The sequence below is a fragment of the Neurospora hispaniola genome (genome assembly GCF_033458365.1).
Source record: "Neurospora hispaniola strain FGSC 10403 chromosome Unknown B0T23scaffold_1, whole genome shotgun sequence".
NCBI classification, from domain to species: Eukaryota; Fungi; Ascomycota; class Sordariomycetes; order Sordariales; family Sordariaceae; genus Neurospora; species Neurospora hispaniola.
In genome coordinates, this window is record NW_026944406.1 from 1709354 (window position 1) to 1737170 (window position 27817).

General features: G+C 52.1%; 10 protein-coding genes across 10 annotated transcripts; 3 read left to right on the top strand and 7 right to left on the bottom strand.

Moving 5' to 3' along the window:
- Positions 1-15: 15 nt before the first annotated feature.
- Positions 16-3061, top strand: B0T23DRAFT_400758 (uncharacterized protein; the record flags this gene model as incomplete). The annotated part of the gene is made up of 10 exons (XM_062838524.1): positions 16-1300; positions 1335-1592; positions 1632-1819; positions 1862-2095; positions 2138-2248; positions 2279-2346; positions 2454-2483; positions 2513-2552; positions 2683-2718; positions 2861-3061. The coding sequence occupies 10 exons, from the start codon at positions 16-18 to the stop codon at positions 3059-3061; spliced, it is 2451 nt and encodes an 816-aa protein (XP_062696718.1).
- Positions 3062-4355: 1294 nt separating this feature from the next.
- B0T23DRAFT_391747 (uncharacterized protein) lies at positions 4356-4849 on the bottom strand (the record flags this gene model as incomplete). The annotated part of the gene is made up of 3 exons (XM_062837960.1): positions 4356-4414; positions 4503-4614; positions 4697-4849. The coding sequence occupies 3 exons, from the start codon at positions 4847-4849 to the stop codon at positions 4356-4358; spliced, it is 324 nt and encodes a 107-aa protein (XP_062696719.1).
- Positions 4850-5316: 467 nt separating this feature from the next.
- On the bottom strand, positions 5317-9271 carry B0T23DRAFT_369169 (PXA domain-containing protein). Its single transcript, XM_062836496.1, has one exon. It carries the CDS (start codon positions 8907-8909, stop codon positions 5640-5642), a length of 3270 nt encoding a protein of 1089 aa, XP_062696720.1. The 5' UTR covers positions 8910-9271; the 3' UTR covers positions 5317-5639.
- A 492-nt stretch (positions 9272-9763) lies between these two features.
- On the top strand, positions 9764-10880 carry B0T23DRAFT_7906 (ssDNA-binding transcriptional regulator). Its single transcript, XM_062841798.1, has 3 exons — positions 9764-10050; positions 10112-10216; positions 10275-10880. Exons 1-3 carry the CDS (start codon positions 9910-9912, stop codon positions 10545-10547), a joined length of 519 nt encoding a protein of 172 aa, XP_062696721.1. The 5' UTR covers positions 9764-9909; the 3' UTR covers positions 10548-10880.
- A 241-nt stretch (positions 10881-11121) lies between these two features.
- On the bottom strand, positions 11122-12159 carry B0T23DRAFT_7806 (acyl-CoA N-acyltransferase). The gene has a single exon (XM_062841779.1). The coding sequence runs from the start codon at positions 11889-11891 to the stop codon at positions 11142-11144; it is 750 nt and encodes a 249-aa protein (XP_062696722.1). The 5' UTR covers positions 11892-12159; the 3' UTR covers positions 11122-11141.
- Positions 12160-14084: 1925 nt separating this feature from the next.
- B0T23DRAFT_369174 (putative kinesin-related protein) lies at positions 14085-17869 on the bottom strand. Its single transcript, XM_062836498.1, has 7 exons — positions 17689-17869; positions 17412-17577; positions 17142-17287; positions 16641-16926; positions 15999-16124; positions 14276-15948; positions 14085-14189 (listed from the first exon to the last, which is right to left on the bottom strand). The coding sequence occupies exons 1-7, from the start codon at positions 17722-17724 to the stop codon at positions 14118-14120; spliced, it is 2505 nt and encodes an 834-aa protein (XP_062696723.1). The 5' UTR covers positions 17725-17869; the 3' UTR covers positions 14085-14117.
- A 625-nt stretch (positions 17870-18494) lies between these two features.
- On the bottom strand, positions 18495-20169 carry B0T23DRAFT_349017 (uncharacterized protein). Its single transcript, XM_062836026.1, has 2 exons — positions 19825-20169; positions 18495-19757 (listed from the first exon to the last, which is right to left on the bottom strand). The coding sequence occupies exons 1-2, from the start codon at positions 19853-19855 to the stop codon at positions 18799-18801; spliced, it is 990 nt and encodes a 329-aa protein (XP_062696724.1). The 5' UTR covers positions 19856-20169; the 3' UTR covers positions 18495-18798.
- Positions 20170-20772: 603 nt separating this feature from the next.
- On the bottom strand, positions 20773-23018 carry B0T23DRAFT_8070 (putative dihydroxy-acid dehydratase). Its single transcript, XM_062841822.1, has 2 exons — positions 22784-23018; positions 20773-22685 (listed from the first exon to the last, which is right to left on the bottom strand). Exons 1-2 carry the CDS (start codon positions 22846-22848, stop codon positions 20960-20962), a joined length of 1791 nt encoding a protein of 596 aa, XP_062696725.1. The 5' UTR covers positions 22849-23018; the 3' UTR covers positions 20773-20959.
- Positions 23019-23641: 623 nt separating this feature from the next.
- On the bottom strand, positions 23642-24593 carry B0T23DRAFT_306346 (Clp protease-domain-containing protein; the record flags this gene model as incomplete). The annotated part of the gene is made up of 4 exons (XM_062834371.1): positions 23642-24223; positions 24281-24306; positions 24367-24385; positions 24444-24593. The coding sequence occupies 4 exons, from the start codon at positions 24591-24593 to the stop codon at positions 23642-23644; spliced, it is 777 nt and encodes a 258-aa protein (XP_062696726.1).
- A 269-nt stretch (positions 24594-24862) lies between these two features.
- Positions 24863-26590, top strand: B0T23DRAFT_369179 (uncharacterized protein). Its single transcript, XM_062836499.1, has one exon. The coding sequence runs from the start codon at positions 24942-24944 to the stop codon at positions 26283-26285; it is 1344 nt and encodes a 447-aa protein (XP_062696727.1). The 5' UTR covers positions 24863-24941; the 3' UTR covers positions 26286-26590.
- The last annotated feature ends 1227 nt before the right edge of the window (positions 26591-27817 follow it).

The window sequence follows — 27817 nt, forward strand, 5'->3', positions numbered from 1 at the left end:
TGCTACACGGAGGTCATGAACAGGGATTTGCGCGATTCGGATGATGACTGTCAGCAGACGCTTGGCCAGATCGCTCGGCATCATGGCCGATCAATCGTTGAGATGCTTGTGCAGATACAGAACGCCAAAACGGAGGAATGGAAGCCAACGAAATTTCTCCAGCCGCTGGAGTGCCTCCAACTCATCGACCGCCCTCTCAGCAACACGATTAAACCACTTGACAGTGATACAATCACCGTTCCAAAGCTACTGGACGATATTAAAGTACAACGGGGATTTCCTCGGATTTCAGGCGGGCAGGAATTTCCGGTCCAGAACGAGGGCAGGTTCATGAACCGCTGTCACCTTAACGTCCTCGACGGTCAGACCAAGTACATTGCTGTATCCTACACGTGGAATCCACCAGATGGACACGATAACACCTCCGGCCGATATTGGATAGCGAAGAGGGCCGGGAATGGCTTTGAACAGTCGCCGATACGTAATAGTCTCCTCGACCGTATCACCAACTACATGCGAGCACTATGTGTGGAACACCTTTGGATCGATCAGCATTGCATTGTCCAGACCACAACATGCACAATGAGTCACTGCGCTCATGACGACTGCAACGAAAAGCGGGAGGCAGTGCACGCTATGGACCTCGTCTTTGCATCCAGCGAATATCCCACGGCCTTCCTTTCACGATCTATCGATACATGGTGGGATCTGCGTTTGTTGCACGGTCTTCTTCGGCATTCATGGCTCATGCATTACAGCTCGTATGGTTATGGCGTTAGTATACGATCCCATCGACATGCTAAAGATACGCTGAAACTCGTGCACCGTCTCATCTGTGACCCTTGGTGGGCGAGAGCATGGCCATTTCAGGAGAGACATGTGACGAACTCAAGGTTGCAGCTGCTTTGGCGATATCCTCCCCACCTCGAGAAGCAAAAGCAGGCGCTGTTTCCAGAGATGCAAGTTCCAGGAGAGATCAGCATTCAAGCTATTGAATTCCTTACCCAGGCTGACATGTTGTGCCGTGCGATGATGGTCCGACATATTTCCAGCGAACTACATCCTGAAGAGACCAGCGAACTACATCCTGAAGAGAACGAAATGATACGCCGAGTCTTTCAAGCTGTCGTTCACGACGGGCCATGGCTCGGATCGCGTCCTATAATACCCGCTCTTGTTGACACAGCTATATCAAAAGACGTAGCAAAGCACTGGGACCGTGTTGCTATTATAGGAAACTGCTGTCGATACACCAAAAGACTAGAGCTTCAGTACCTGCAGCAGACGGATAAAAGCCTTAGTATCTATCCTAGCCCTCGTTCTTTTGAATGGAGAGGTGCTGAACAATCGCCGAAAGCGAGACGAACAGAGAGCAGCCGACATGACAGTCTCCCAATATCTAACGTCGCGGCTATGCAGGAACGGATACTACGCAAGCCGATGTGGCTTTCTCGACGTTACGTTTACCATGAAGGGTATTCGAACAGAAGGACACCTGTGGAAGTTAGGCAAGGTTATCGACGCCTCCGTATGGTCGGTCGGCGACCCTGTTATCTTTAAACCGGATCCTTCCAAATGGCCAATGGATAACAGTAAAGATGCGAACGAGCATCGCTGCTGGTGGAGAGCAGTACGATGTCGAATCCTGATTGCGAAACTCAAAGCTTCTGGCTATAGCAATCTAGCAGAGAACCTTCAACAGCTTTTGAGACACTCCATAACTGATTGCTTATTCCGCCCGAACCATTCGAAAGGAGGGCAGAGTACGCCGCCACTCGCGACCCTCGAAGTGATTGATGCAATTGGTCGTGGGAAGAAGGTCAGAGTAGGATGTCTCTGGCACCCTGGACTGCCCTCGGAGCCATCTTCTTATAGTGCTCTGTTTGTTTGGGAGGGAAACTGGTTCGACAATGTGGGAGACCATGAGCAGAACAATACTCTCTTCCCGACAATGGTGTTTACGGCCACTCGAGTGAACGATTTCAGCTCCCCTTTTGATCCAATCGACGAGCATCCAAAATTCTCCTCTGAAGAGGGGAAATTTCATCGACATCTGTCGTTGGAGGTGGAAATAGAAAACCCGGGTGCCAAGAATGTCGTCTTCAGCAAGAGAGCTGGAAATCTACCATCGCTAAAGACCAAGCGATGGATCAGCGGTCTGCATTTCCCAGAAATCTGCATGCGCCCATCACGTCAAGTTGTGTTTCCTTGGCCCCATGAGCTGGCGGCCATTGGAGGCCATCATAGGGTTCCTGATCCCCGTCCGAGCCGAACAAAGATATATGGTGAAATAGCTTCTGACTTGTACAAATGGGATAACCCTATATATGAACGTACAGGAAGGCGGTAGCGCTCCACGCAACTTGATTTCATTCAAAAGCAGAAACCTTTTTAGTCCATTTTTCAAATGTCAACCATACAAAAACCGAAATATGTTACTTTTTTTAATTTAGATTGTCCGATACTTGCTGTTTTATGAATAGGTACATAGGTGCTCATGAAATGCGTTTAGCATTTGCCCCCTTTTAACCCCCATGGGGTTGAGAAGTAGAGTAAGACGACAAACACATTTCCCATGGACCTCGTACTATTGTGACCGTCAGAGAAGTCCGGTAAGTACCATCAATAGGAGTGTACTTCACACTACAGAAAAGTATTTTGATGCCATCTACAAGCTTCAAGCGAGTGAAAACATTTGGGCATCACTATTATGAAAGAGTAGCTTCTTTGCTGCCGTCACAGAGGTCTTACAGTTCAGTAGCACTTCAATAAGAAGTACCACGTTGCCCCCTCTTTCGCACCACGGGGTGGAAAGATGTAGCGCGAGGTAGACGTAAGGTAAAACAAGACATCAAAACAGTACAATGGCATAGTTATGCCCGTCGCATGCGTCGACTGCACAGGCCCACACCATCGTGAGGCTGTTCTTTTGGAGCAACAACACGGAGATAAGATCTGCTGGGAGGTGCGTAGAAATTGCAAACTGCCCACTTCCGGACACCTCAATCTACTTTCTTCTATCACTGGAAAAGAGAAGAACCAAACGCATATAAGTGAGTAAAGTAAAGAAAAAAAAAAACAAAGAAATAAAAAAAAAAAAGGTACGAAAAAACATACAACACCAGGGATTCGCTGGTCGTCACCGACCCAACTACTAGTCTGGCCCTCACTGGCTTATCTATGGGAGAGCGGACGGGATCCCGAGTTTTCCAGTGGGTATGGTCGTATGTGGTAGTAGTGTTTGGAGAATATGCCTATGTAGTCCACTGTTCTATTTGATAACGATAAACATCTGGTGCTTCACCCCTTCGAGCCAACAGCTAGGTCACTTGTCATTCAAAGACCCTTCAATAAAGGTATGCAGCAATCCTGAGGTGTAACACCCCAATATTGTGTGCACGGCGCTAACCTTGCCATAGTTCAAGTTACTGCGAAGTAAAAATCAAGGAGGCGAGACCGTATGATGACGTGGGTTAAGGAGGATTGTCTTCCATCTAAGTTGTGTTGTGGTTCATGACTTAGAATGTAGTGTAGATGCTCTGTAATATTGGAGATAGTCTCTCGTGTTTGATGTTCGCGTCTGGTGTGTTCTGGCTTGCTGCTAACTAATGATGCCAAATGGGGAAGAGGTAACCTCTTAGTGGTCCCGGATAGGATATTTCTCAAGTATTGGTAAACCTCGTCCTACGGAACGCCACCAAGCTGAGTCTTCAATATAGACCAACAACCGGACTTGCTGCCATGTCGACCGTTTAGTGAACCCGGATGAGCACATCCCAGACGTTGTAAATAGAATCTCTCATGCCAGCAACCCTCCATTGTAGTCCAAGATGAAGGCCATCGCTTGGGTCATTATTTTGGCGGGCGATGTATTCGTCTCCGGGTATGAACCACATCATGGCCTTCACTGGCTTCAGTAGTTGGATAAGATATAGATGTTCCCCTAGCTACCGTTTTGGTACGCATTCTTGATATCTGTAGCAGAGTTCGCTCTTCTTGATTCTCTAAACGGGATAGAAATGCCCTCAAGGCTATGCATCAGGTTTCACTGGAAATGAACTTGACAGCCCTCAAAGCAAAGACGGCAGGTGCAAAAAAGCTCCTCTTGGAGAGTACATGCTTGGGTATTTCACTTGGATTGCCAATCGTTTTCTAAACGTCGAATATTTCGGTTAATGCTGGCGTTAGTGGCGGTAGTGTGTATCACCCCGTGATCCCACCACACCAACGGAGCTCGCACATGTTGATAAGGTTGACGCCATTCTATGTTTCGTTACATCTGCTGTAGTCTATCATATTGGCCCTACAGTTCTCTTATTATGGGCATCGAGCGCCATGTTGACACCGAAAATAAATCAAGGCCCATGCCAAATCTTTTCCAGGATCTTCCGAGCCTCCGCGTCATGTTGTGCGGCTACGGGCAACAAAGAAAACAATCATGTTAGCTAAACTGTTCAAGTCCGTAAGGAAATGAGATCGTAGTGACATGAACCGGTGCCTACCTTGCGTGAGCCGAGCAATGATCTCTTCGATGGGCAACTTTGCTTTTTTGGCCTTCGGTTTGGTCACCTTGTTGGGATTGAAACCGGAGGATGGACCCGCGACGGAGTTAGTCTTGTGAAGTACAAGCGTTGGTTAGTTACATGTCAAGAGGTTTGTGATGGTTTTGGGTCTGTATAACAAAATGATTAGCTACCTTGGAAGCGATGGGGCCGCCATATACCTCGTCGCATAGCTTGCCAAGTTTCTCGAGATCCTCGTTGACCTCGGCTAGCGTCAGCCCCTTCTGTACAGTTGGGGGCGCTGCGAAGCACCTATGAGCCCGTTCTTCTGTGGGAGGATGCGTCATGTTTGCTAAGTGTGTTGGCGGTTGTACTGTGAGATGAATTTGCAGGGTAACAGAAACGAAACTGAGCTGGAGGATTGAAGGGCGAGAAGAGGGGAGAACATAGGTACAGTTCAGAGACCGAGTCTCCTCGCTCCTCAGTCTTCTCCCCAGGCATGCTCGACAGTCCGCACCTTCCCAAGTTACATAATCTACGAATTTCAAGTTGCTACCAGTGACAGGAAATGGAAGGAGCTTCCATGTCATCATCGTTTGCCCTGGTCCCCGTAACCACATAATGTTAGTGGGGTAAGTATCCTAAGTACCCAAGATGCTGTGTCCAACTCTCGTCTATTCTTCCTCCTCCGGCTGATAAAGGCAGGCAAGGGTTGAGCTTCAAAGGTACTCGAGGAGATCACGGAAAGACGGTTGTCGGAACGAAGCAGCAGTAAGTGCAAATATACTCACTTGAGGACAGCTCGAAGAAAGTCGTCCCTGTTGTTCACGCTTCTCGTCACTATTAATACTATCTAATACTACTGTACATCAACCAACAACCGCGGACCTAATTACAATATCAATACTCGTCATCATTAACCCTAACCAAGAAGATTTCGTGGTTATGGTAGGAAGATCTCCCCTCCCATCATGTTGGGAGATAGGATGGATGTTCCTTCACCTTTCGTCTCGTGTCGTTTCCCATGTTGCCGAACCATCTAAGCCATCCCATCCGTTTACCCTATCCCATCTATTATATGTCATTAAGATCTCATCATCAATGTCTTTTCATCTCCATCATATTCAGTGACCGCACTCAATGCGTAACCGTCCTCACCGCCTGCAACAACACTCCAAACATCAGACCCCTCGCCACCTCCTCAATCTGCAAACAATCAAACAGCCGTCCCAACGCCTCCCCGGTAGCTGACTGTCCCATGACTCCCGACAGAGCAGCGGGAACTCCACTCTCAATCAACAGCTTCCTCGCCTTAACCCTCAACTTCTCCTTCTCCTCATCGCTCATCTCACCAGGCCATTGCGCCCGCTCCTCTTCAGTGGGGAGCGCGTTCTCCCTCAGTTTGCGCAAGTGTGCTGCGAGCCCGTCGTCTGAGGTGTTCGCATCCAAGACAGACGACTGGATGAGTGACTGGATCGAGGAGAGCGAGGGATTACCAGGACGAAGGAGGAACGACTTGGCAGCCGCGAGAAGCGTTCGACGGAAGTTCCAGGCTGAAGAGAGAGTATAGAGCTCGTTGATGACTGCGAACAGGAGCTCCACCGCCACGCGGGTTTCTTCCTCCGAGAGTTTGGGGTAGGATTTGAAGCCTTGAAGAGGGGCAGCGCCGGGCCCGGGACTACGGCTTTGGCTCCTGGAATGAGAACCGGAAAGGGAGGGCATAGTTAAGGAGCGGGCGTGTTGGGGTGAGTAGTCGTGCAGGCGGGAGCTGGGTGAGGGACTGACGGGAGAGTTCTGGTAGTTGTCTGGCATGATGTCGGGCGGAGGAGGAAGTCTGAGTGATTCGAGCGTGAGACTGAGTGATGATGGAGAACGAAGGGAAGGCGGCGCTCGGCTAGAGGCACGGCTTTGTTCGCGGCTGTCGCGCGCAGACGTCCTTCCGTAGCGTGCTGACTCTACCTCGGTGCGGTAGTCACAGCTAGTCCGACGGTCCATAGGGTCGACCTTGCTGGGTTGCGTAGAGATGATGGACGACCGTTGGCTGTCAATGCTTTCACGAATCCGATTCAGCGATGCACTACTGTCGGGTCTAGGGATCGTTGACATGGAGAGACGACTAGCCGCGGTCACGTCTTGGAGAGCAGACTGTGGTGCGCCAGACGCCGAATTTCCACTAGCAGATGAAGCTGCGTTCTTCTTGTGCCCGAGACCGATAGTCCCTAGAACACCGGTAAATCCGTCCACCAGGGCCTTGGAGCCTTCGAGAGGAGCACTGGTCATGGCGTCAAAGACGCCCTTTCCAATCTTCTCAAAAGCCTCAAATCCGGACTTTGGCCGAACGGGCATGTTGGCCGTATCCCTCTCAAGGAACTTCTTCATGCCCTCGCTCTCCGCCAGCGGTTTATAAGAGCAGGCGTCTTTTACGTAGCGTTCCAGCTCATCCCGGAGCGAATTTCTAGTAGCGCCCTTCCACTGTGGCAATGTTTTATGTTTGGTGTTGAACTCGGTAGCACCAGAGATGGCAGCAATGCGGCGCAAAATCTCGTGGAGCCGCTCAAAGTCGGGGTATTTGCGCACAATCATCCAACCTGGGTAGATCGAGGTGGCTGGTTCGATCTGTACGAGATAATCCCATGCAGGCTTCGAGCCGAGATTTCGGTCACCTGGCTCGTCCAGAATAGTAATGTTGGCGTTGTGCAATGTCAAAGGCGGTGGCTTGGGCCGTTCCTCTTCGATCGGGGTCTCTGCCCGCGCAGGAGGGACAATTTGGTCAAAGCTGGTAAATCGAGAGGGTACCTCATATTGGGATTGTGCCCCCCCGGTTGCCGGCGAGCTCTTTCCAGATAATGGCGATAGAGGTGTTTTGATAGCGTTGGAGGTGCCGCTAGATACATTGCTTGACGTTGAGCCCTTTGACTCGGACTCGGTACGGGCAGCGATCGGTTGCACGGCTAGTTGGTGCTCATCAGAACTGCGTTTGAAAGCATCGCCAAGCTGATCCGGCTCTTCCGCCACAACTGTTTGCTGTAAGGGCACTGACCCTGACTTGGCCATGATATCTTTGGCCTCCTTGTCGCGTTTTGATTCTTGTTCGGCAATCATCTGGTTGAGCTTTTTCATCTCTTCCATAAGTTCCACCTCTTCATCAGCTTTGCTGAGTTTCTTTTTGTGGGACATGGCGATGGATGACTTCCGGCGCACTTTTTCCGTCTCAAAAGAGTTCTTGTTTCCTCTGGTGAGACCAATGTTGCCCACGTTCCCGTCGAAATCAGCAAAGGTAGCATCAGCGGCAGCAGGACCAGTCTGCATACCCTCGTCAATAGCTTGGCTGAAGTCGGGTTCACCCTCCTCCAGCAAATAGACGATCCATGAATTGATCCATTCAGGTTTGCAGCAGTTCTGAAGCGTCATTTCAAGGACAACCCCAGCCAGGATCTCCCTCAAAAACACCCTGGCAGGATCACATTCGTAGGTGGGTTTATCCAAAAAGGCAAGCAGGTCTTCAGCAACCATTCTAAACTTGCCGGCCTGCTGCCTCTCGTTGAGCAGTTGGGCAAGGTTCGAGTCGGGGTTGGACCCAAGATAAGTGTACAAGGCATCGGCGGCCGAGACCTGGACGTCCGCGGGAAATTCGGCAAAGGCCTTGGTGAGCTCGGAGAGGAAGACAATGACGATGGAAGACGAATTTGTTAGGAAATCCAGAAAGGCGTCCGCTGGCCGTTTCCTTTTCAGGTGGTTGGAAATGGCGAGGATGAAAGAGGTCAAGGTCCTCTTGCAGGCCAGAGGGAAGAACTTGTCCGAGGGCACCAGCGGGGAGTACCACCACTTGACATAGCCGCTGATTACGGCGTCAATTATCTCATTGATGGCTTCACGGGTTTCGGGCTGGAAGTCTTCAAGGCGAAGGGCCAATGCGGCTTCTTGCTTGTCGGCGTCTTGTTCACTCTGGGTGACCTCGGCCTTGGTCTTGGTCTCCAATAACCTCGCAACAAGGTCCACGCCCCTTTCTCCCTTGAGGGCCCGAGCTACTTCGGTGTTGTGCTGCTCCCATTGTATGTAACCAACGATACCACCGAATGCTCCTATTAGAACAAGTCCGAGAGGACCTAGTACGAAGTATGTAACTGCGCCGAGGCCGACAGCCACTCCGCCGAGAGTCCCGGGGGTTGCGGTGGCCAGAAAGCGGAAAGCTTGTGTTGCGAGGTCCTCCTCCTTGTCGGTGGTTGTGGATGTTGTACCCGAGGCGGCCGAAGAGAATCCTCCACCGCCTTTCATCTCGTCATCGAAGTAGTCGTTGTCTGCTTTCGCTTGCGGAACGGGATCGGCGGTAACGGGGTCTTTAGTGGCGGGGGAGCTCATAGCATCATCGGGTATGGCGCCCGGAATAGGCGCATCTTGGTCGGTCATTAATATCGTTTGGTTGTTATACGTAGTACGTTAGAATCGGTCGGTAGGGCAGAAGAACAACTGAAGTGTTTTGGAAGAATCGTGGAATCGTTGTCGTCAGTTGTTGTTTCATGGGCGGGCACGGTCGCAAAGGCGGCGGCGGGAAACAACGGGAGGGAACAATGGATGGAAGTAGTCGTGGAGCTATGTACCAGTAGTAGGCAGTCGTTCGTTTTAGAGATGTATTTTGTGGAAAAGAAGAAGGACTGATCGCGCGGCGAAGCAGAGGTGATCGTGGTCAAAGTCGGGGCAAGGTCCGTGGGACAATCGTCAGAAAATAGAAACTGGGAAATGAGACGTCAATCATGTTGTGTTTCGAGAAGTCTGGTGCGAGCATCGTTCGTCTCTGTGGTGTCCCAGGCACCACCCGTGGTAACATTTTCAGGAGGATCTGCCCCGGATTCCAGGTTCATTGGGCCTGTTCTTCCCCGCCCCCCCAGGCCCCGTACTGAGCCTTCTGGCCGCCCAGGGTTTATTTTTTTTTTTGTTAGTGGTGCCCCTGTGTGGTGCTTTTGACAGCTGCCCAGAAAATGCAGACCCCTGTTGGTCCCACCCACCCCCCTTTTGGGTCCAGATTCTGCACAGTGCAAACAGTGCACAATTACAGGGCTGACTGCCAAGCGCCAAAGACTGGCGACTGGACAGTGACATCCGCTAGAGGTAGGTAACTTGCACTAACAGATACACTAACAATTACAACAGTGACTGATCCCTCTACACTACGAAGCTTCTCTTTCATTAGTTCACGTGCGGTCGCGTCGAAATCAAGAGAAGGGAGACCCCATCGACGTCACTCACTGTGTTTGCTGGCGCGTTGACTCTTCGTCTCGTGTTTTCCCAAGTCGCTGTCACAAATATCTCACTTTAAATTGGGCTACCCCAGTGCTCCGCTCTTTTCCATTCCACTCATTCAAGGAACTCATCAACAACGAGCTTACTACGTCTCAACCATCAACACAAGATGCCTCCCAAGAGAAGACAAGCCGAGGACACCAGCGATGCTGAGCCTCAGTACACCAAGAAGTCCAAGGGCAACACAGGAAAAGCTCAACCCCAGGAGCTTACCAAGGGATCCGACCAGGATGGCAACACCTTCTGGGAGGTTCGTTCACCCAGTAACAACCTTGATACTGTATATGAGCTCAAGCTGACATCTTCAACAGCTTGGAAACAACCGCCGAATTAGTTCTTCGGTGTTCAGAAATACTACCCTGGTCAATATCCGGGAATACTACGATGCTGGTGGCAAGCTGATGCCAGGCAAGAAGGTGAGCTATTCCCATCACTCATCCCTCGCACTTACCAGTCGACTAACACACATACCAGGGCATCTCCCTCTCACTTGCCCAGTATCAGAACCTCCTCAAAGTCATTCCCCAGCTGAACGCTGATCTCCGTGCCCAAGGCCACGCCATTGAGGACCCAGATTTTGCCCAGGTGGCCGAGCAGACCGACGCCCCCGTCGAGACGCCCAAGGTCAAGGCGCTGGAGTCCAAGACGGAGAGCATCAAGAAGGAGAAGAAGAAGCCCCGCAAGTCCAACATTGACGTTACCAGCGACGAAGAGGAAGCTGCCGAGGACGAGGACGACGACGAGTAGAGCAGATCGGTCCGCCAAGCCAAACATCTTTGGGCGTCGCAGAAATGGTGATGCTGGGGCGAGAGGAAAATCCGTTACCGGCCAATCGAATCTCTCTCTTATGCGGGCGCAGTGCAGATACCCCCCTTCTCTACGGTTTTCCAGGTGGCCAGGCATCTTTGGTGATATTTTGTCTCGTCAATGGCGTATGAGCTTTGCTTTGTTTCGGGGTAGCGTTTCACTGGCAATTTAGCTTGTTTGGAGAAATCAGGCGGGGCGTTTGGTTCTGGATTGTTGTGGATTGGGACCATGGGGCAAGCTGCCAATATGGTCGGTCTGAGTATGACTTCTACGACGTGTTAGGCTTATGAGGGAGTACTTAGGGAAACGGCGTTGTCGGCTTATATCAAAGGTTTCATCGGTTCTTGAGAATGTCTCACGACATACACAAGGCGTATCCCCAAGAGGGTTCTGTCAGGTAACAAAGGCCATTCAGAAAAGAAAAGTTCATTCCATGAAACAAACCAACACACCTCTTGTATTCCATTGCCATTACCTTTCCCAAGCCTCTTAATTTCCATCCCACAGCTCATAACTTCATCTCTCTATTACGCATCACTCCTCCATCTCGCCATCCCCCTCTTTCTCCCCCTTCGCCTCCTTCTGCCGAGCCCGCAAAGCCTCCCACTCCCCCTCCAACATGCTAAACCTCAGCATATCCCACCACTTCCTCTCATACAACACCGCCTCCCTCTCCCTCCCCTCCTCCACGAACCCCAAGTTCCTATACAGCCTACACGCCCTCTCATTATACTCAAACGCCGCCAACCAAATCCGATGCAACCCCAACCTCCCAAACCCATAATCCAAAACCCAATCCACCGCCTCCCCTCCATACCCTTTACCCCTCCACTCCGCCCCGATCCCCACGCCAATCATGGCATTCCGATGATGTAGTTCCTCGGTACCCATAGGCGGCATGAGCGTCACCACCCCAATCGGCGTCGGCCCGGGGCGCGGGAATTCCGTCTTTAGTTTCTCTACATCCAAGGTTGCCGTCAACCCCAATTTTTCGGCCTTTTCTTGGATGAGGGATTCCCACTGGGCAATGTCGGAGTCGGAGGGCGGCAGGCAGATGAAGACGCGGATGTGGAGCGTGTGGGCGTGTTCGTAGAGACGCTGGACATAGGCGAGGGGTTGTGGGTTGAGAGGCCGGAGGGAGGCCATGGCGATGGAGGTGGGGTCGTTGTCGAAGAAGGTCCAGAGGGTGTGCCGGTCGACGGGGTTGTCTTCGATGGCGCGGTAGATGAGGCGGGGGGAACGCCAGGCGTTGGTGAGGGTGGGGGAGTAGTGGGTGGTGGACATTTTGGTATATTGGTTTTGGTTTTTGTTGGGGTAGGGGTTGATAGGTTCAAGCTGGATGGAGTTGGGTTGAACGTCGAGAGGGTGATCGAAGAAAATGAAGGAGCCAGAAGGAAAGGTGATGAGTTGGATGTTGATATGTTGGATGATGAACCGAGGTAAAGACTAGAGTAGAGTCAATATCGGTGTTATCTGGTGGTCGTGTGTGTGTTGTGTTGTATCCCGTCTTACATCAACTTCTAGCTCTTTTCTCAACTAGGAAGGTAAGATATGTGATGTCAGATTTCGCAAGTTCAAGGACAACTTGGACTCTGGGTGACGAATCTCGATGGTAAACCAAGCTCCTGGGACATGATCTTCTCTTCCTCTTTTTATATCCTGGGATCGTGACTTGGGAGTGAGTCAGCAACACCGTCTCCCCTCTTCCCTCTTCCTGTCCGTTTTCTCATCCATCTCCGAGGCATACCTCCATGTTCGTGGCTAGCTATACCGTCGCTTACCACCCCCTTCCGGTTCATCCACCGAGATCCACGGCTGGATGCCAAGACCTCCCACACGAAATGGGGGAGGGTCACAATCGCCGACCGATTTTGCGTGGGAATCGGTGTGAGTCGTACGGAATATGTAGTAAAAGGTCGAGAGGGCGGGTTGCGGCTGGGCTACCCTTGCTACCTCTGAACTCTAAAGTTTGAAAGCTTACCTCTAGCATTGTGTTATAGTGGAGTGATAAAGAACAATGCTACACTGCGGTTCTTCTTGTTTTGTCTTGTTTGGTTGGCTGATTTTAGGCTATACTTTGATATTTTACACTACCTGCTACGCATATCTATCATGAGCTTCGTCATGGGTTTGATACTTGCCCTAGAAAGAGGCGGATTTTCGCCAATGGCATGTGTTTCACGGTAAATAGTGTAGCTGAACGGGAATTCTCATTTTTAGCAGAGACGGTAGAGGTGAATTGCAAATGGGAAAACACAAAGTTGGAACTGTTTAGCGAAGCGAGCCACCACGATTGTAAAAAGGCCCAGCGTTGAAATGGATCCCAAGATGCACTGGTAAGTGATGCTTCAATCCCTTTGTTCGTGGATGAGGGGGTGGCTGTGGCTTGTTGGCGATTTCGAAATACTTGCTTGTGATAGCAAGAACAATGGGTGCGTAATTAGCACAGATACCTAGGCATTGTTTCAATTACATCCCATCACACTTGACGATGACGATCTGTCAGTTCTTCAGCTGCATCCAGGATGACAACACTCAGGGAGAACTACCCGAGGAGTCATCGCCGTCTGGACCGGCTAGTCTAGAGCAGCGTCCCATCGGTCCATTTAAGGCAGGTGATGCCGCATCTCGCACTACTGCCCCTGGATTTAGAAGGCTGACGCTGTAATTGGCCACTGGCTGACGGGGATGACTTCCTGTGCAGTTTGTGGTCACGCCGGCGGCGAGCCGCTTTCAGATCGGCCACTGCCGTCACGCTTACCATTCGGCGTCCGGAGCTTAACCCCTTGTGGAACGCCAGGCCGGTATCATTGAACGGGGCTTTTGTAGTGTACGAGCCACGTTCGGTGGTTATTGTGCGTCAACCAGCCCGGTACGTAATGGCTGGCAGAATGATAAAAGCTCACCTAGACTCTCAATCGGGGGAGCTCCGAAACCTTGCAGCTCAATGGCAAGAAGCTATGTACCGGTTGCGGTAACGAGCTCTTGGTCGCGGTCTTGGGGATCGCGTTACCAATGCACAACTGTCGTTGCAATTGTGTGCGTTATCCCGGAGGGAGCTCCGGTCATTCTTGGTGCCGCCACGAGGTTCCTTTAGCATTGTGAGTATGTAGGGTGCAACACACGATTTATTCCCTTGGTATCATATAGTAAGAACAGACCCGGCCATCCATCCATCCATCCCACCTATCCCTCTCTCCTGACTGAAGCCACTCCTTTTCTCCAGCCGAGGCAAGTTCTTTAAGCAGACCCGGTAAATGACCAACCCAAAAGATACACACACTTCAAGAGACCAATGCCGTCTCGAGAAAAAAAATAAAGAATGTACAGACATCTGATCACTCCCTTTCTCCCGCCAAAGCAAGTTTTTCAAGCAAGCCCGGTAAATGACCAACCCAAAAGATACAGACTCAGAAAGACCAATGGAAAAAGGCAAGGAATGTACAGAGATCTAGAGAAGGAAAAGTACAACCGCTGAAAAAAAAAAAAAAAAAATCAAAGATCATCGAATCAAGACTCGCTCGATCGATCCTTGATAGCCTTCTTTGTAGATTTTGCCGTTCCGATATGGGTATTATGCACCTGCAGTATCACCATCATGTTAGCACCATGTCGTACCACACCGCTGTGCCACACATTTTCCCCGGGAACGGGCTGCAATGACTTACCTTGGTAGCAAACCTCAAGCTGGTAATCGTCTCCTTCAAGTGCGCCTCCAACGGGCTCACCATAACGAACATCAACGTCTTCGAGTTTCCTCCCAGCGAGTACTGCAGCAGATGAGTCAACTTAGAGTTCCTGTACGGCACGTGTGACGACCCTCTGCCCAGCGCCTCGATGACATCTCCCAAGCACGCCAAGCTCTTGTTGATGCTCTGCGTCTCCCTCATTCTCTCCCCTTCAGCCTGCGAATGCTTCAACCGCTCAGAACCCGCCAGGTCGACCAGGTTCAGCGTACCCTCGCACCGCTCATTCGTGACGGAGTTCTCGCCCACAAGCTTGAGGATGAAGACGGAGTGGGAGCGCGAGGACCGCTCGTTGGCCTTGGTGGCGGCCACGCTGCGGTTGTTTTGCGCCTGCTTGAGCATCATCTCCACCTTGTCGGCCGAGTCAAGGGCAACGGTCTTGCAGTTGAGTACCGTTGTCTGCTTGCGGACATCGTCGTGGCGGATCTCGAGTTTCTTCTTGCTGTTATTGCTGCCGTCGAGCAGATCGTTCAACTCTTCGTTGTATACCTCGACGAAACTGCCCTCCATGGTGTACGTCCACGACTTCTCTCTAAGTTTCGTAATGGTATCATAAATCATGTGAGTGGCTCGCGGGATCATGCCATCTGGAGACGACATGGTGTACGTCTTGCCAGAACCGGTTTGGCCGTAGCAAAAGATACACACGTTGTAGCCGTCCAAAGCGCTCTGTACCAGCTGAGAGATCTCGTCGAAGATTTCCTCGTTGTGGACTGACGGAGCAAAGACTCGGTCGAATTCGAAGGGGAGCACCTTGCGGTTGATGTTTCCAAAGCTACTCTTTTCCTCGAGCCCGGTCACTTCAATCTGCGCGGACGACGTTTTGGCATCGGGGAACATAATCTTGGCCTCGTTGCCTTCGGATTTGCCGAGTGCAGGACGGACTCTGCACATGACCCGGATATTGCCTTTAAGCTCCTGGTACTTGTTGAACAATATCCGCCTCTCCGTCTCCTCCTTGATGAGCTTCTGTTTGGCGTTCTCCGCGATTTCCAGGGCCTCCCGAAGCCGTGCCTCCATCTGTGCAAACGAATCCGACTGTTGCTTGCTATCAGATTCAAGGAAGTCAATCTGCGCCCGAAGTCCTTGGTTCCGGGCTTCCAGTTTCCCATTTGTTGTCGCCATCTCGTTGATCTGTTCCTGCAACGCCCTTTTGTTCTTTTGCTCTTGGCTCAGTTCTGACCGCAGATCGTCCAGTTGAGATTGCAGTTGCCGTAGTTCTCGTTCTTTCTCCAAGAGCGATTTGTTGATATCCTGCTGTTCTGCCCCAAGCTTCAGCCGCAAGTCTTGGACCTCCTTTGCCGCCTTTGCCTTTTCACCCTCCAGATCTGCCCGACATTGCCTCTCAAAAGCGTCCTTTTCCTCGCGGTTGATTCGCTGCAGTCGTTCGCTTTCCTGTTTCAACTTTCTCTGTAATTCTTGGACTTCGTGTTCATGCTCTCTTGACTTGTTCTGAAGTTGATATTCATGGTCCATCTTCTGTCTTTCCAGTGTGAGGGTCAGTTGTTGGAACTGTTGTCGCAACGCATCCATCTCCTTCTGCAGCAGTTCGTTTCTCTCGTTCAGTTTTTGTCGTTCCGTCTCGAGCGTGTCCACTAGTAGGTGTCAGTCAGCCTGGCATGTTTGTATACTCGCTGCCACGTACCTTGATTCTTTGCCATCTGAACGGCCGTTTCCATGGCCTTCTTGTCTTGCAAGGATATGCTGAAAGCCTCCTTCATCACCTTCCATTCCGCATCAACCTCGTTGAGCCGCTCGTCGACGTCAATGCCTGTGAATGCGGTGTTATTAGAATCCTTGGTGAGAAAAGAAAGCTTGACAGGTGAAACGGATTTTCGGGTCGAGGCAGTTTTGTGAGCGGAGACGACGGCAGAGTTGAGAATGACCTCGAAACGCTCCATAGCCGCACGGGGGTCTTCCAATCTTGACTTTGCCTTAGGGGTCTCCGGGTACGCCGTTGTCGACTGTTGGAGAGAGGACTTGCGTCGTGCGGGTACGGCTCCTTCGGTTCTTCGTCTGGGTCTAGCAGGCTCCGCCTTGGCATCCGACTAAGACGCCTGGGAGGCGGGCTGCGAAGTCTTTCGAGGCGTCACTTGACTCCCGCTGGGGATGTTCTCCGTTTCATCACAGATCGACAAGTCCTGCAGGCGCCTACTCAGACCCGAAATAGTCCTTCCCTTCTCTTGCTCTTTACCCGACGTTGAAGATCGTGGTGAAGGAGATCCCCGTGTCTTCTTAGGCTTGACTTTGGGTCCGGGGACGGGTATAGAAGATAGAAATTCCGTACCATTGGGCGGCTGGGTAGGCGCCGGCTGTGTATGCGCTCCGCTAAGGTCTTTCGAAGGTCCATGGCTGCTCATCGATGTCGCTGGTCGTGGCTTGGAAATGGATCGTGATCGGTTCGTGGACTGGGTGAAGCTGGGTTGTCGCAACCCTGTTACAGGTGGTCGGCTTGAAGGACCTAGACTCTTTGTGAAGCTGGATGGGTTTGTCGAGGAGTAGGTTGGCCGATGACCGGTCGCCGAGCTTGCGCGCGGGAGCGCTGTTGCCGTCGTTTTGTTCGCATTTCGGGCCTAGAGAGATATCAAGTCAGAACTGACCTAAGCCATATCGATGCGCTTAACTGATTCCACAGTGGCCATCCTTCGAAAGCACCGGAAACGGTATGTCACGCGGTTGTACGGGATTTGTGTTATGGAAGGTGGCCGGGCTTGTCGTTAAGGATCAATTTGAAGACAGCAAACAAGACTTAAAATGTATGGTGCTGATGGGCGGAGGTTGGACCTACATTAGCCAACTGAACGATTGATGCGCCGGATATGGTGCCTGTGAGAAATGCGCTGGTGGGCGTCGGCGCTGGTAGCTGGGACTTTGGCTGGATAGGCTCGCCGGCCCTCTCGACGAGGGTTTTTCGTTTCGCATCAGGCGGGACGACTGAAGAACATGGCGTGTTAGCCATCGAGGCCATGGACAATGGCATGGACAAAGCCATGATGTATGTGGTGGGTGTTTGATCTAGCTGGTAAACAAGAAGAAGCAGGTGGAGGGGATGTCTTACCACCGCTGTCGTTTGCGGCGCGCTTTGTAGGTATGGACGACATTTGCGCTCGCGCGTTGCTCTGGGAATCGGAGATCTCTTTGAGGCCGGTGGGAGCAGTCGCGGTGGCCGTGGCGGCGTAGGTGGTTGGAAGTCGCAACTTGGTCGAGGCTGGGTTAAGGGCGTTCTACAATTTTCGATAAGCGGGCTGCCCTGCTTCTCCATCTTATCGCAGTAGGGAAATAATGGAATAGTCAAGAAGACACAACGAAGTGGTTGAAACAGCTGTGATACGTACCCTGTTCTCGGAGCTCTCCATGGCGAGCGTGCGCATGCGAGGGATGATGTTGTTCACCAGCACACACGAGCCGAGCAGCAACGCCCCAGATGTCGAGGATAGTGATGGCGCCGTTGTGAAAGCCGTTCAGTAGTCATGCGCCTTCAGCGACGGCGTGCCGGCTCCAGAGCGTCGATTGGCGTACAAGCGGCGGTTGAGTGGGACTTGCGAGTTGGGCCCGGTCCTGGCCCTGGGCTGCATCGCTTTGTTTACTTCACCACGGCAACCATTTCTCCCAGCGCTATGTCCAATCGTTCGACCTCGACCAAGCGGGCGAGCGGGGCCCACAGTGTGCAGGAGCCATCTTAGACTACGGGACGGTACGTACCTACTTGTTCCTTGCGCTAGACCATTCTTTGCAGCGCCAAGACATCTGTTCTCCTTTTGGTCTTCATTGTCGCGACCTTGCAATGTTTCTTGCACTAACAGCCACATCATTCTATCACAAAATCTTCGACAAGTGTCTGCTTCTGTTTCAATATTCTGATTGGGTCTGATCCTGCTTCTCATAAGTTATTAGGACGGAGATGTTACAAGCCGATACTCAGGGTTTGAAGACAATGGTTTTGGACACCACGATACCCAGACTCATGATGCCCAGGTAATGCTCGCCTATCTCGCTGATGCATCCATTGCCTACCCTGAAAAACAAAGAAATTTGTAGACCCATATTCCTTTCTTGGGCCAGTATGCGGTGGTTCTTTAGATGTCACTTCAGCGGTAGTCAAACAACGTTTCGGACGTTTTGAGAGATTCCCCTCACTGGTTGGAGAGCCTTGAATCATGACCATATATTCTCGCCAACATATGCCTACTTCAAGGCATCGCATCTTGATACTTTTCCTTCTCTACCGTCACTGTGATCTGATGTGTCACATCAGGCATGAATGCTGGAGTTTCCTGTGCGCAAGTAAAAGATGACAGCTCCTACTCGCAATCTAAAGTCCAACTACACGTCAGGGAGATTTTCTATTCCTGATGAGTAAAACCAAATCATCCTCATTAACCTCATCAAGCGTTCTCCCAAAACCCTCATGGAACCTCCATCCCTTTTCCTCTTTCCCACACCATCTACCTCCTCCTCTTCTCCCAAGCCTTCACAAAGTTCTTCTTGTCCTCCACTGTCAACCCAACCCTCTTGGCCCTACCCAACCTCGCCAACGTCTCCGCCACCTTATCCAAAAGCCTCTGCTCCTCGGCCGTCAACTCTCCATCCCCTCCCTCTTGCCTTCCGCGGACATCCACCGCCGAGCTCTCACCATGTGAAACACCATTGCTAGCCCCCACGGTATTAACCAGCCCCTCGCCAATGCGAATCCTAATACAGTGCGTCGGCCTAGCCAGCAATTTCCACAAGAAACTCAACCACACCTTCACTCCCCCAGGGACCGGCGTGGTGTCGTCAACGGGGGTATACCGCAAGCTAAGAGGGAAGATTTGCGTCGAGCTCGGAACGGTAAGCAGCGACGGCGAAAGCGGCAAGATGCCCTTGCCGTTGGTGGTAGCGCACTCCGGAAAGACAGCGATCGCTCTAGTCGGGTGTTCCTTCAGCAGCTGAGCGATCGTCGTCAACTTCTCGTTATCTCCTGGTCCAGTCAACTGGCGCGGGCTAAGCGCCAAGGAAATAGCTTGCCACAGAGACAACTTCCTCACTTGTCTGCTTCCAGGGAAGCTCTGCACGAAAACACAATCCCACACCGCCGCCAGGTACACCGCGTCCAATGGACTCGTAAAGTTCGCCGCGATCACCGTCCCGCCCCGCGGGATTCGGGAAGGCGGTTGTTGAGAAAGCGAGCCGCGCTTGACGCCGTCGAGCTGCAGGTCCGACCACCAGGTGCCGGTTAGGGCGAAGAAGCCCCATAGCAGAAGCTTGCGCAGCGGAGAGGGCAGGAGTGGGAGAAGGAGGAAGTAGGAGATGGTATAGAGGACGAAGAAGGGGAGGCGGAGGAGGAAAATTAGGGGGCCCGAAAGGGTGGAAAGGAGGGACGGAGTGGGGGCGGGGGAGGGCATAAATGGAGAGATGCCGGAGCCTGTCGTAGAAAGACACCATCGGTTAGTGGCGGGTTGGAGATGGGAGAGGGACGGAGGAAGGCTTACCGCGGTCGCGGAATTGGGAGAATTTCTCCATTGTTTAGGTTTTCTTCGCCGTAGGTTCGGGATGTGTATGCATATGTTGACGATTCGTAGTAAATCAATAGTCGCGGGTGGTGTCCCGAAGACAGTTGAACAGGCAATTCGGGATCGCTATAAATATCGTCGACCGAGCGAGATTGGAACGGGAGACTCGCCGTTGTCCGTAGATCAAAGGATAATCAATCGCGCTTCTTGCAACGATGAAGGAAAAGGCAAGTCGGGATGCCGTTTCAAGTTTGTAGATCTGGAAGGATATCCAGATCTTGAGTTTGGAATCTGGCAACAACGACGTCAAGGGGTCAAGCTGTTGTCAGCGACGGGAATTTGGGATCCTTGCGACTCCGATCTGCGGACATGTGAATAGGTGGTCTGTGCGTTGTTGGTCAGCTGGGCGGGCCGCGACACCTGACCAACATGCGCATGTGAATTCCATAAAGTAGTATCTGCGTTTTCGCTAATACCTTGATTAGAAGCGCCAAAACAGCCCAGAATGGAACGCTTGAATATCAAAACCGAGAATACAGTGATAGGGAACACGAGATGAAGGAAATGAAAACGTGAAACAGAAAAAAGGTACAAAAAAACATACAACACCAGGGATTCGCTGGTCGTCACCGACCCAACTACTAGTCTGGCCCTCACTGGCTTATCTATGGGAGAGCGGACGGGATCCCGAGTTTTCCAGTGGGTATGGTCGTATGTGGTTGTTGAGAGCCACCAAACCATCTATATAATGATGCCGACAACAATAGACATTTGGTACATCATCCCACATCGTAGACGTGAGCTGGAACGAATGTGATAATCGAGACCCTACATCTCTATGATACCACGCAAGACAAAGTCCGCCAGAGTACAGAAACGGATGCGTCATCAAGCTTCAGATCACTGTAATACACAGGCCAACATTGCACAGACGTTAACAGGTGCCTACCTCCCATTTTCCAGAAAAGAAATCTTTTACCGTAAGTAACACGAAGAAAAATGCCCGAATTTACAAAAATATGTACAAAAAACTCCGCTATAATGATATCATGATCCGCTCTATATCCCTTCTTCATTCCATTCCTCCTTTTGCTCACAACTTGGCGTACCCCCCTTAAGCGTCAGTGACGCAGCCGGAGCTAGCATCCTTGACGAGCTGGGCGTACTTCCTGAGAGTACCACGCTTGGCCTTGGGCTCAGGAGCCTTCCACTCCTTGCGGCGCTTGGCGAGCTCCTCTTCAGGGACCTCAAGGTCAAGAACCTTCTTCTCGGCGTCGATGACGATGGTGTCGCCATCGCGGACGAGACCAATGGGGCCACCCTCCATAGCCTCAGGCACAATGTGGCCGATGAGGAAGCCGTGAGAACCGCCGGAGAAGCGGCCGTCGGTGATGAGGGCAACATCCTTACCGAGACCGTAGCCCATAATGGCGGACGAAGGCTTGAGCATTTCGGGCATGCCAGGGCCGCCCTTGGGACCCTCGTAGCGGATGACGACGACGGTCTTCTCGCCCTTCTTGATCTCGCCGCGCTCGAGAGCCTCAATGAAGCCGTCCTCGTAGTCGAAGCAGCGGGCCTTACCCTCGAAGCGGAGACCCTCCTTGCCAGTGATCTTGCCGACGGAACCGCCGGGGGCGAGAGAGCCGCGGAGGATCTGGATGTGTCCGGTTTCCTTGATGGGGTTCGACAGAGGGCGGATGATGGTCTGGTCGGTGGGGAAACCGGGGAACTTCTCGACGTTCTCCTTCATGGTCTTACCGGTCGAGGTGATGCCGGAGCCGTCGATGATGCCCTCCTTGAGGAGGAACTTGAGAAGGGCGGGGGTGCCGCCAATCTTGCAGAGGTCCTCCATAACCCACTTGCCGGAAGGCTTAAGGTCGGCAAGGAAGGGAGTGCGGTCGGAAACGGCCTGGAAGTCATCGATGGTGAGCTTGATGCCAACGGAGTCAGCGATGGCGATCAAGTGGAGGACGGCGTTAGTGGAACCGCCAAGAATGTTGACGACGATCATGGCGTTTTCGAAGGCCTGGCGAGTAAGGATATCGGTAGGGCGGATATCTTCGCGGAGGAGGTTCTTAATGGCCTCACCGACGCTCAAGCACTCGTTCTTCTTCTCGGGAGACTCGGCGGGGTAGGAGGAGGAACCGGGAAGGGTCATGCCGAGGGTCTCGATGGCGGTGGCCATGGTGTTGGCAGTGTACATACCACCGCAGGCGCCACCACCAGGGCAGGCGTTGCGGATGATATCGAAGCGCTGCTTCTCGTCAATCTCACCGGAGATGTACTGGCCGTATGCCTGGAAGGCGGAAACGATATCGATGTTCTCGCCCTTCATGTTGCAGCCGGGCTTGATGGTACCACCGTAGACCATGATGGAGGGGCGGTTGACACGGCCCATGGCGATGAGGACACCGGGCATGTTCTTGTCGCAACCGGGGAGGGAGATGTTGGCATCGTACCACTGGCCGTTCATGACGGTCTCGATGGAGTCGGCAATAATCTCACGGGACTGCAAGCTGTAGCGCATACCGGTGGTACCCATGGAGATACCGTCCGAGACACCGATGGTGTTGAAGCGCATAGGGACGAGGCCAGCCTTGGCAACGGACTCCTTGACGAGGCCGGAGAGGTCGAGAAGGTGCATGTTGCAAGGGTTACCCTCATACCAGACAGATGAGATACCGACCTGGGCCTTGTTCATGTCGTCCTCGTTGAGGCCGGTGGCGTAGAGCATGGCCTGGGAAGCACCCTGAGACTTGGGCTGGGTGATGTTGGCCGACACCTTGTTGAGCTGCTTCTCCTGGGCATTGTAGCGGCGGGGAGTGGTGGAAAGGGAGCGGCTGGAGGGGGGAGGAAAGATCTTGGTCAGTTTCGCTTCCTGAATAGCTTCACTTGCGCTTGGACATCAAGGTTGCCTGTCACTGGGCTCAAAACTTACAGGGAGAGACGGGCAGAAGCCAGAGCTCTGGGGGCCTGAGCCCGCAGAAGGGAGGGAGCGAGCATGATGTGCGGAGGGGAGAGCTGCCGTGCAAGAAATCGCTGGCAGAAGGAAAGGGTGCAAAGGGGGGAGAGAATCACAAACAAAAAGAGGGTCAAGAGGAAGATTTGGGACAGCCGCCGCAGAGGCGACTCATTCTTTTTCCGGGCGGCCTGGGCGAAGTCGGCGTCCAGGCGGATCCGAGTCACTGGCCACGCTCACAGGGCTTGCCGCCAAGTCCCAAGTCCACCCCGCAAAAAGCTTCCAAGCTCCCCATGTCGACCAGGGGGAGGTGAGATATACAAGCTTTGTGATTGGTCGATCGCTTCTGTCATTGAACACTTCAGTGAGTTGCCGTGACGTGTCTCGACAAGTGGAAATAGCTTGCGATGAACCACAGAAATGAGGAAAAGTAAACATTGGAAGAGAATTCGGGTATTGAGTCTCTATGATCATGACAGTATCAACCTGCAATGGCTTCAATGGCTTCAAGAAAGCCATCATGTTGGATCTGGCTTACCGTTCACTTCATACTCGGACAGGTTCCACCACATGCGCTATGAGGCTCAGGCCCCACATTCTTAAATGTCAAGCTTCCGTCATCGGCACTGACTGGAAGATTGGGCTAATACCCCCCGGAAATGCCATGCCTCTCTCTGCACATGCACCATTTCGCTCCATCATTCTTCGGCCGGCATTCGACCGTAGGCACTGATATGACATCCGGACCGTTGCCAATCTCGTTCAGTGCTGCTCTGATAGGCAAGGCGCATCACATATGTAGCGTCCGCCATGAATCTCACAATATGGAACTCGAGCTCACGGCTGCGGCGCCGGCGTCTCACCATCCCTGGCCTTCTTCTCCGCCTCATCCTTCACCCTCCTGTCGAGAATTTGGTCAACAACGCCCAATTCCACCGCCTCCTCCGCCGTCAGGTACTTGTCTCTCTCCATCATATCGCTGATGGCCGCGAGGTCGTATTTCTCGTAGCCAAACGCCTTGTTGACGTGCGACTGCACAATCTTGTTGATCTGCTCTCTTATCCTCTGGATCTGGTTCGCATAGATGAGGATATCGGATGCCTGGCCGCGTGTGCCGCCAAGCGGTTGGTGCACCATGACCGTGCTGTGAGGCAGCACGTACCGCTTCCCGGGCTCGCCGCCGATGAGGAGGACGGCGGCCATGGAGGCGGCGGCGCCAACGCAGACGGTTGAGACTGGCGACTTGATGTATGTCATAGTATCGTAGATGGCTAGACCGGAGCTCACTTCGCCGCCAGGAGAGTTGATGTACATGGTGATGGGCTTATCGGGGTTATCGGATTCCAGCCAGAGGAGCTGGGCAACTATCGCGGCTGAGGTGGTGTCGTCGATCGCGCCATTAAGGCATACTATACGTTCCTAGGCTGGTCAGACATGGTCGCATAGTACGTGTGTAAGGGTGAGGCCTGGACGTACTTGTAGTAGTTTCGAGAAGATGTCGGCTTCGTTGCGATTCGGTCAGCGCCCTGCTCGAGATCGGAAGGGTCTAGTACAAGACATACATGTTCGCCATCCTCCAGCCTGTAGAGTTAGCCAAAGTCCACATGGCAACAAGTCAACGGTGGAGTTCAAAGCGTACTGTGACCTCTGTAATGTATGGCATGGGGATGTTGCCCATGGGCCGCAAAGGTGCCCCCGAACCGGAGCCAGTGAACTGGGAGAAGCATCGGCGTGTCGCGGGCGCGCCAACCCGTCGCAGAATGCGCATTGCCGCTCGTGGAGAGTTCATGATCTTTCGGATCTGGATACACTAAAACGCGAATTATCTGTCGTTGTTTTGGAAATATTGCCAGGCTGGGTAAAGAGACGAGACCTTCAACGGCTTGCGATAACAGTCTGGGTTCGATGTTCAGAGCTCCAGGCAGGCAAGGGAAGTGACGAACTGGAACTCCCCTTGCAGCGAATGTGGGGCGTCCTAGCTCCTTAGAGCTCACTTGCAGGGGTGCACTAACAGCAGACCTAGAGCACGGACTTTCATCGAAGTCCATCTTGAACTCCATTACTTTTTGATCAGAAGATTATCCGCGATTCCCGCTTATACTTCACCCAGTTCTGTCTCTTCACGGCGTAAAAGAGAATGCGACGGTCAAGAATGAAGTCAACAATACAAAAATGTTGCGCCACAGGGCCCTCCATAACCCGGCGCTCACTCCATCAAACCTCCCTCCTCCGCTCATCACCATCACATAACGATTCCAATAACTCATCACGATCACCATCCTCCTCACCAAAAGACGAATACTCTGAAGACTTCGACCTCGACCCTGACGACTTCTACTCCTCCCGCCCCTATCAAATCGACACCACCACTAAATCCGTCCACACCAAAACCGGCCTCACCCTCCCCCTCAGTCCCATCATGGACCCAACCTACCACTCCTCTCGCAACCGATGGAAAGAGCGCAAACCCACCTCCCGTCCACCAGGTCAACGCGTCTCCAAATTTTCACAACTTCTCGAATCCAACCCCTTCGCCTTGGCTCTCGCCGCACCTCTCCGCGCCTGCACCGCCACCGACGTCTTACTTCCCAAACCTTTTCTCCAGAAATTCAATCTCCTCCGCCACCCCGAGACAGACGAGCCGTGGTTTGTGCCTGCTGACCTTTCGGCGCACGGCGCTGCTGCTGATCCGGCAAAGCAAAAAGACCAGGCGTTGGGACCGTCAGGGTATACACTAAGTAATCAGACGCTGTTGCACGAGTTTACGATAAAGGGCAGTCCGTATTTTGGGAGGAATCGGAAGCTGTTGAGGCGGAACGCGACGAATAAGACGGGGCTGACGGAGGTGTTGAACAAGGCGGTTTGGAGAGAGGATATGGATGCGTTGGTACTCAAGATGATGCGACGGAGAATCGTGGATGAGTTGTTGTATCTGACGGGCAAGGTGACGGGGAGTTTGAGGAGGAAGTATTTGACCCCGTTGAGGGGGGGCTATGAAGAGGCGAGGGAGAGGAAATTGAGAGGTGCGTTGGTTTATGTCGGTGGAAGGCCGGGAACGACAAACGGAAAAGTTACGAAGCCCCCGATGAGGGTGTCAACTTTGGAGATCAAGGGAGAGCGGTATAGTACTAAACTACCAGTTTATGATGCTACGGTGCTACTTGGGGAGGAGGAGTTGAAGAGGTTGATGGATGAGGAGACGGGATTTTGGAGGCAGGCACAGTTGTATGCGGTAGGGAGGGAGGCAACGACGGAGCTGCAGATAAAGTTGTGGAAGCTGGAAGGGTATATGGCGAAGGGGGAGCTGCCTCGTCATGAGGAGGTTGAGGTTAGCAAAGCTGCTGAAACCAAGGATGTGAAGAGGCAGGTGCCTGGTGGCCAGGGACAGCGTAATGCTACGAAAGCCCCAACAAGGGACATGAAGGGGCCTGGAGGAGGTGGTAAACCCGTTAATGGACGGGGAGGGGTTCGAAGAGTCTAATGGCATACAAAAGGCCCAAAGGGGCCACCGAGTACTCACCTGAATGCGTCATCGCTGGATTACGGAAGACGAGCGGTGTGGTGAGTGGCCGAGCCACTTCGAATGTGTTCGCTTGCCATCTTCACCCACTTTGTTTTCTTCCCTGGAGACTTCAACTTCACCTAATGCTACCGAAATATCAAAAGTTGATATTCACCAGATGCTTCAATGTCCACAATAAGTGCTTCTCACTGACCTACAGCAACAATACCCCCCAGTCAATGATGCAATGGACGGATAGACAAAAAAAAAAAAAAAAAAAAAAAAAGGTCTAGCGTACCTCGCAATGCCTCGCTTGCTCTTCTCACCTGTCTAGTAGGTAGAGAGATAGGCAACTGTACCTCTAAAATCTTCATAAATCCCATCAATTCGGCTCACAAAAAGCCCGGTCCTACTAAGTTGGCATGAGAGTCACCGTCTTTTCTCACATCATCAAGCTGAACCACCTCTTCTCGTCCTCTAGCGCTTACTGAATGCATGGAGCTCGAGAATCGCAACCCTGCCTCTTTTTTTTTTCCCCCTCGCTTTTTGTCAACAACACGATTATCCTCACAATCTCACCACCCGCTTCTCCAGTTCAGTTCTGCAAACAAAATCTTCCAGGTTCCAATTCCCTACTCAATGGACAATTTTAGACTCCCAACGAAGCCCAACATTCTTCTCTCAGCTGAGTTCTCCCCACCTTGCAAATAATCGCAGCGTCAGATACTATCTCCCTCTCTCTCTCACATACTTTCTTCCTGTCTTCTCGGTCTCTTTCCCCAACTAGGCAATCCCCTCCCACGCCGCATTTCATTTCAGTCCCTTTCTGCATTTCAATTATCGCATTTTCGCATTCGTTTATGCAGATTGCACATTTGAGGCTCTCAGAGCCTCTGTCCACCCCTGTCTGTCTGTAGTGTACACGACGTGATAACGTAAAAATAATCCATCATCTCCTAACTCAACTGATGAATGAGCCTCAACAGCCAACAAGAATACGGGGGGGGGAGAGAGCCAATAGAAAGCGTTTAACCCCTGACGATCGAAGGGAGGGTATTGGAGCGAACGGTACATTGTATTATTTAATACCCCGCCGGAGCCTTGTACGACATCGAACGGTAAACGTCGGTTTGGGGTTTTGTTGGCGATGATAGCTGCTGGAGCTAGATTCGGGTAGGTATTCTCAAAGTGTTGATATTTTGTTGAGGGCGGTATGACGAAATATCAACTGAAGCCACACTGGAAACCCAATGGTTCTTTGTTTTGTTGGTCATGTAAGTCATACTTTGGCTGTCTAGCTTCGTTCTTAAGCGGATATTCCAATGCAGATCTCGAAGTGAGATATATATCTAGATCTAGTTCGGTGTTGCGATTTGTTGTCCTTCTATCATCACAAGGCAGATTTCCATTGTTGATGTGTCAAAAGATGGCGATCTGGGGCGATCTGGAGCGATCTGGACCCAAATCGCATGATAACAATTTCCCAAGACCAGGCTACGATCTCGAAGTTG

Excerpts from the sequence above, each read along its gene's own strand:
- B0T23DRAFT_369174 (XM_062836498.1), bottom strand. The coding sequence starts at position 17,724 with ATGCGCACGCTCGCCATGGAGAGCTCCGAGAACAGG. Across the intron at positions 17,288-17,411 it reads CGCCGCAAACGACAGCGGTG|TCGTCCCGCCTGATGCGAAA; the intron begins GTAAGACATCCC and ends CATGTTCTTCAG. Across the intron at positions 15,949-15,998 it reads TCAGATGGCAAAGAATCAAG|TGGACACGCTCGAGACGGAA; the intron begins GTACGTGGCAGC and ends GACACCTACTAG.
- B0T23DRAFT_369179 (XM_062836499.1), top strand. The coding sequence starts at position 24,942 with ATGCGACGGTCAAGAATGAAGTCAACAATACAAAAATGTTGCGCCACA.
- B0T23DRAFT_349017 (XM_062836026.1), bottom strand. The coding sequence starts at position 19,855 with ATGGAGAAATTCTCCCAATTCCGCGACCGCG. Across the intron at positions 19,758-19,824 it reads CTCCCAATTCCGCGACCGCG|GCTCCGGCATCTCTCCATTT; the intron begins GTAAGCCTTCCT and ends TTTCTACGACAG.
- B0T23DRAFT_7906 (XM_062841798.1), top strand. The coding sequence starts at position 9,910 with ATGCCTCCCAAGAGAAGACAAGCCGAGGACACCAGCGATGCTGAGCCT. Across the intron at positions 10,051-10,111 it reads ATGGCAACACCTTCTGGGAG|CTTGGAAACAACCGCCGAAT; the intron begins GTTCGTTCACCC and ends CATCTTCAACAG. Across the intron at positions 10,217-10,274 it reads AGCTGATGCCAGGCAAGAAG|GGCATCTCCCTCTCACTTGC; the intron begins GTGAGCTATTCC and ends CACACATACCAG.
- B0T23DRAFT_7806 (XM_062841779.1), bottom strand. The coding sequence starts at position 11,891 with ATGTCCACCACCCACTACTCCCCCACCCTCACCAACGCCTGGCGTTCC.
- B0T23DRAFT_369169 (XM_062836496.1), bottom strand. The coding sequence starts at position 8,909 with ATGACCGACCAAGATGCGCCTATTCCGGGCGCCATACCCGATGATGCT.
- B0T23DRAFT_8070 (XM_062841822.1), bottom strand. The coding sequence starts at position 22,848 with ATGCTCGCTCCCTCCCTTCTGCGGGCTCAGGCCCCCAGAGCTCTGGCT. Across the intron at positions 22,686-22,783 it reads GCTTCTGCCCGTCTCTCCCT|CCGCTCCCTTTCCACCACTC; the intron begins GTAAGTTTTGAG and ends TCCCCCCTCCAG.